The sequence below is a fragment of the Clytia hemisphaerica genome, unplaced genomic scaffold, assembly GCF_902728285.1.
Source record: "Clytia hemisphaerica strain Z4C2 unplaced genomic scaffold, Clytia hemisphaerica genome assembly, whole genome shotgun sequence".
NCBI lineage: Eukaryota > Metazoa > Cnidaria > Hydrozoa > Leptothecata > Clytiidae > Clytia > Clytia hemisphaerica.
Window position 1 is genome coordinate 795960 of NW_027103852.1, and position 6083 is coordinate 802042.

At 33.4% G+C, this 6083-nt stretch overlaps 1 protein-coding gene across 1 annotated transcript; it reads left to right on the forward strand.

Moving 5' to 3' along the window:
- On the forward strand, positions 1 to 5815 carry LOC136807943 (regulator of microtubule dynamics protein 1-like). The gene is made up of 8 exons (XM_067064568.1): positions 1 to 108; positions 1705 to 2064; positions 2597 to 2686; positions 3053 to 3108; positions 3619 to 3706; positions 4226 to 4256; positions 4939 to 5072; positions 5460 to 5815. Exons 1-8 carry the CDS (start codon positions 49 to 51, stop codon positions 5496 to 5498), a joined length of 858 nt encoding a protein of 285 aa, XP_066920669.1. The 5' UTR covers positions 1 to 48; the 3' UTR covers positions 5499 to 5815.
- Positions 5816 to 6083: the final 268 nt, after the last annotated feature.

Genomic DNA, 6083 nt, shown 5'->3' on the forward strand with positions numbered 1-6083 from the left:
ATGTTCTTTTTAGATACTAATCAAACATAGAAATATAAAAAAAAGCATATGAGTTGTCGAAGAGTTTTTACTGCTTCTTCGTTTTGGCTGTCCAGAAAGTTTAATAGGGTAAGTAAGAATTTATTTTTTAAATGTCCTTCGAAATACGGTGGTTTGTTTATTTTTCAGTTTTTTAAACTTTTTTGATTTTATTTTATTTTTTTGCACCACATTTTACACATTTGATTTTAAGTTGGCGATACATTTTCTTATTAGTATACACAGTACAAGCAGTTCGAACCCCTTAAATATCTGAAGAAAGTAGTATGCAGATTTCTCCTCAGAAAGGGAGATATCAATAACAGTGCCGTAGCAACTGGGGGGGCAAGGGGGGGGGGCTATGCCCCCCAATAATTTTTTCAAAAATGGTTATTTTGCAAGAGGCAAAGTTTTTCTTTTTTAATTTGTCATAATTGTCTATGTGCGTGTTTTGAGTGTATTTTTAAGCAATCTAGAGCTCAAATCTTCAAAATTTTCCCCCTCGGGCCAAACCATGGTTGGCCCTCGCGGTGTCACTAAACTTCAGCCCCCCCCAATATGAAAATGCATCCTACGGCACTGAATAAAGAGGATACCATCTTTTTTGTTCATGGTTTTGCATATTCTTTAAAGTTTGATCGATTTACATATCATTATCCAATATTGAAGCGATTTTAGTGTAGTTATCGATTGATAAAGAACACATAGTATTCAACTTGAAAAGCACGAAAACTTAGGATATCGAATTTTTCAAGGCTATGTAGGGTTGCCAAGAGGGCGATCGTTTACGGACAGTAGCAAAATCCATTTGAACTATATATAAACTTCTAAGGAACATATATATATATTTTTCAACCTTCAATACAATATCGTCATATCAAAATGTCTTCGTTATCATGATATGAAAAAAAACAATTATGAATTTTCACACTTTAATCAAAAATTATCAAAATTCCATTATATAGAAGCGTTATATTTTTGCTATGAAACTTGCAAGTTTTTTTTAGTATCTGATTATTTATCTTTAGGTTTAGACTCACTGATCTACAGGTCGTAATTTGATAGTTCTAATGTGTATTCCAGATTTTAACTTATCTTTTCAAACAAAGAAAGAAATCTGAACTGTTTTAATTTACATACGTGGTTCCACAGTTCGATATGTTATAACACGAAGGAAATTTTGTTATGTCTGATATCTTCAATTTCTCTTTTTCTTTTGCATTATTGCGTATATATAGAATAAAGTGCTCTGAATTCGAAGTATTTGAATTTAGTCTTGGATTTGAATAATTATTGAATTTTTGGAAAATTAGTTCATAGTTTATACTTTTATCTTTTCATTTTTCTTTGATTGAATTATGTAGAACAAGGTTTTAAGCTAATCTGGCCACCATATTCAAAGTCCTTTTTCAAATTCACTGTCAGTAAAATTACAATTATTGCAAATTTGAGAAGATCATCATCGTGAAAACAAATTGAAAAAAATTGATTCAATGAGAAGATACCATCTAATGTTGATCATTACTGATTGATTTCAAGATTTTTCAAAAACACTATGAAACAGATTTGATTGAATTAATATTTGTTGGGAATTTTTCACTTCTTTTAAGATTGAAGAGCTTCTTTACTGGACTTTTGTCCTGGTTGATGTGAAATATATTAAATAATTGTATTTTATATTTTCAGGCAATTCCTCAAATTTTAAATTCAGCCAGAACATACTACCGTCCATCACTCGCGCTACCATCTTCTATCTTTGCTGCTACCGTGTTATACGCTGCTGAAACATCCAAAAATATGGCCGAAGAAATTGCAAAAGCCGAAGAAATCTACGCACAAAATAAATTTCAAGAAGTGTACGAATACCTGTTACAATTTAAAGATTCTGAAAATCCTGAAATCTTATGGCGTCTTGTCCGCGCGACCAGAGATCGCGCCACCATGGCGGGCGTTAGTGCTGATGATAAGAAGAAGATGATTTTTGAAGGCTTCGAAGTCTCAAAACGTGCTTTGGAGTTTGGTGACAGTGTCGGACCTTGTCATAAGGTTAGAACTTTTTTTTTAGTCCCTTTCTTTCTTTTAATCTGGATGAACTTCATATATTAAAGGGTCAAATTGCTAGAAGATAGTAAGAAAGTCTGCGACCGTAGTCGGAGGCAACCTAGAGTTAGAACTCTCTAACCTTTCTCAGGCAATAAAAAGTGAAGCCACTTATTTCCCATCCAGAACGCGCCTAGAACGCGCCGCAATCATGACGATGGATTGTATCTAGCGATTCCTTTGTTTTTGAGGACTGCATTTTTTGAAATCTAACGATAGATTTTACTTTCAATCCGGCGTGTAAAAACAACGCGCCGGCGTTCTGGATGAGAAATAAAGTAGCTTCATTTCCCATCCTAAAACTTCTACTCTAGCCCTTGGGGCTTTTAAACTCAATGATGAGACCACGAGGGTTTTATTTCCAAACAATTTAAAAAATCTTTATGTTTTAAAAGGACAAATTACTAACAATTTTAACTGTGTTCTTTCAATTCCCACAAATCAAAGACATTTTCTTTTTCTTTATATCTATCAATAGTGGTACGGTATCATGTTGAGCCAAACTGGTGATTTCATCGGCAAGAAGAAAAAGATTGAAGATTCTCCAGCAATGAAGAAACATTTCGAAGTACTTTCTTTTTTGTCTTTATCATGACAGTCTTTGAAGGATGAAAAACCAGTATTAGTTAGTAAAAGGTGTAGGGGAAACCGATCCGTTTAAAGAAGTGGTTTCTGTCTAATAAGATTTTTTCTCGGTGCTTTTCTTACCCCTTTTGCTGTGTTGTCTTTCTTCTCATTAATCTTTAAGGGACTAAGAATTTTTTTGGATTGGTGAAAGATTCGAGTTATAGAGAACATCTTAATCTTTCTAACCCTAACTTTCAATCCTAACAGGGAACCAAAGTTTAATTCGAATTACAGAAAGATTCGAATAATAGAATATCGAATTAGACAGATTGACTGTAATAAAATATCTGTCCCTGATTTTTAATAGAAAGCTGCTGAATTAGACCCTAAGGATCCAACAGCTCGTCATCTAATTGGAATGTGGTATGTTCGTATTTTTCACTTTCCTGCAAAATCAATATGATTTCTATAAGACCGAGCTTTTATTTGATAACCTCCATAACTAATTCTTAGCTTTTAATATCAAAGGAATGAGTTTAAATCTTTATCTAGAAAGAACTTTTACCCCCTATGCTGAGGAGCTGTGACGTCCAGGTTGATATAGAAAAAAGTCCAGGGAGTCTGGTTTTTCGAGTGTGAAAATCCAGTGTGGTCAGTAAAATGAGGTGGCAAATCCAGGGTGGTTAATAATGAGGTTAAAAATCCAGGGTGGTCAGTATAATGAATTAGAAAATCCAGGTTGGTCCGAAAAATGAGAAACAAAAATTTAAGGTGGTCCTGAAAAAATTGAAAAAATCCAGTGGGGTCACCTTTCCCAAAAAAACCTCCTATATATTGAGCTTTAGATTCGTATAGACTTTTAGGTATCATTTTCCAGGAGTTCGAAGTAACTCCAACTTGTTCAAAAAATGTTTCGACGTTCTTTTTTTTCAGGTGTTTTTCATTCGCTGATTTAGCATGGTATGAACGTAAAATTGCTGCCGTTGTTTTTGGAAGCCCACCAGAATCCACTTATGAAGAGGTAATACTGTAATGTTTTAATAACGAGGTCGAATAGCGCAATGGTGCATAGGCTGAAAGCATCCCCTCTGATATGTTTTAGTATAGGGGATGCATATCGTGTATAAAATTCCCGCCCGAGAGTAATTGGGGTAACCTATTTCAACTTTCTCAAAAAGGTTAAGAAATCTATTAAGCATTAACCTCTAGCCACTCAAATTTTTAATTCATTTTTAATGAAATTTAAAGATCACTCATATAAAACCTACTAATCAAGCAATAAAAGTTTCTAAAACTCAAAAACATAAAGACTGGGTTGGGGTAACTCTCTTATGGGAATTTTATGCACTATACGCATCCCATTTATCATATAACATATTGTACGCATGAATATTCTCTAGTAACCAAATAAATGCTCAAACCGCCACTGGAATCAGCTTCATTATTTTTCAGTTTTTGGACGTGGTCCAACTTTTGTTATTGTAAAAGAGCTCGAGCCTTAACAAATTAGAATAACTGTTAAATATTTATTTCTTTTCAGGCTTTGGGACATTTTGAAAAAGCAGAAGAATGTAAGTAAAGTTTTTATTTTGTGCAAATCTCCTCCGTAATAGAAACTTATGATAAATTTTTTCACGTATGTAGCAGGGTCCATATAGTACGTACGCAAAAAGAATTCAAATACTTGACACCCATCGCCCTTGTACGCAGAGAACAATAGAAATGCTATTACTTAAACAATAGACGTACGCTTTTGCTTACGCCCTCTCCCCCTTCACTGCGTACGTACTATATAGATGGCCCCTTTATACGTATATGTTTTAATCACGATATACACCTCTGCAATGACTTTAACGAAATTTTAAGTTTTTTCTCTTCGATACGTCATTTGTAACCAATCGGCTGGTATAAAAGTGACGGAATGCCAGAAGATATTTCAGGGGTGCATATCCCGAATAGGCTTGTACCGGAAGGACCCCTGCTCATCCCGAGGACTCATCCCAAAAAGTAAAATTAAATCACTCTAATTCGATCTTCAAGGATCCAAGAATTTTTTTCGAAGTACAGAGTATGATTAAAGCTACTTTCTAGCTGAAAAAGGTAACAATATTTTAGTTCGAACTACAGAAAGATTCAAACAGTAAGAGGTTCGAATTAGAGAGAGTTGGATGTAGTTATTTTTTTGTATTATGATTCTCAATCCAATAGCACTGTATCAGATTTTTCTTTTTAACGCTCCATTTTCCCTCATAGTAAGTCCATCATTCTACAGCACCAACCAATACATGTTGGGCTTGGTGAATATGAAGATGGGAAAGAAAGAAGAAGCTACAAAATGGTTCAAAACTCTCTTGGACTTCAAAGTTATCAAGGAAGAGGATAATGAGGTTTGTTGACATCTTTTAGATGTAGATGTTGATAATTCTAAAAATGCTTTTTAGACTCAAGTTTCATCTTAGTTAGCTTTGGATCGTAATCTGTTTAAGATACATCATCTCGAGTCGAGGTAAAGGTTATTTTATTCATTAATTGGCTTAAAAGGGGCGTAAATCAAAAGCTTGATTCTTGAAATTTAAAGCTGAAGTACATTTGAACAATCTTAATGTAATGTGTTTCAAAACCTTTCTCCAAAATCGATCCCTTTCTAATAAAAATGATGTTCTAAAAACGTGAATTTCAGTGAAACGACATTTTTTACCAGTTTGGGGGAGTAAGATTATACATTATTCAAAGATTGTTCATGTTCTTATGATGTTCTTATCTTTTTCTTTCAGAATATCAAAAAAGCTGAGGCACAACTCAAATCACTATAAAACTTCTAATTTATTTATTTTTACAATCGAATATTTTTTTGTTTTAAAAATTTAAAAATATCATCATAAATTGTAATTATATCTGAGGGGACTTTCTGATTCGCTGACTTTCATTTTGCTGATTAAGAATTTTCTTATAGTAGTAGGCTGGGGTTACGTTGGAGTTTGGTTTTCCTTCAAACATGATAATGATCTTATAGAATAAGTAGAATTTGCTAGAAGCTCAATGACTTTTTTTAATATATTTTATGTAGATGAGATTATACACAATTTCTAATTCATTTTATTGGTGAAGTTCACTTATTCATTCAATTAAACATATAATTGGTTATTATTACTTCCCAGTTTAGCAGGGGTCTTTAAACACGACCAGAAAGCTCTTCAAGATGGCCACGACACTAGTATTTTTCGATTTTTAATTGAAGAGTTAAATTTTAGGGTCATCACTTTAAACTTTGGTCATTAAACTGAGGCAGATGACATGGAGTTTTTATAAGATACTTTGATAATTGGTCATTTGAAGTAATAAAAATGACGCGTTCTTTAGAAAAAGCAACAAAATTGTTTTATTACTGGTTAACGACC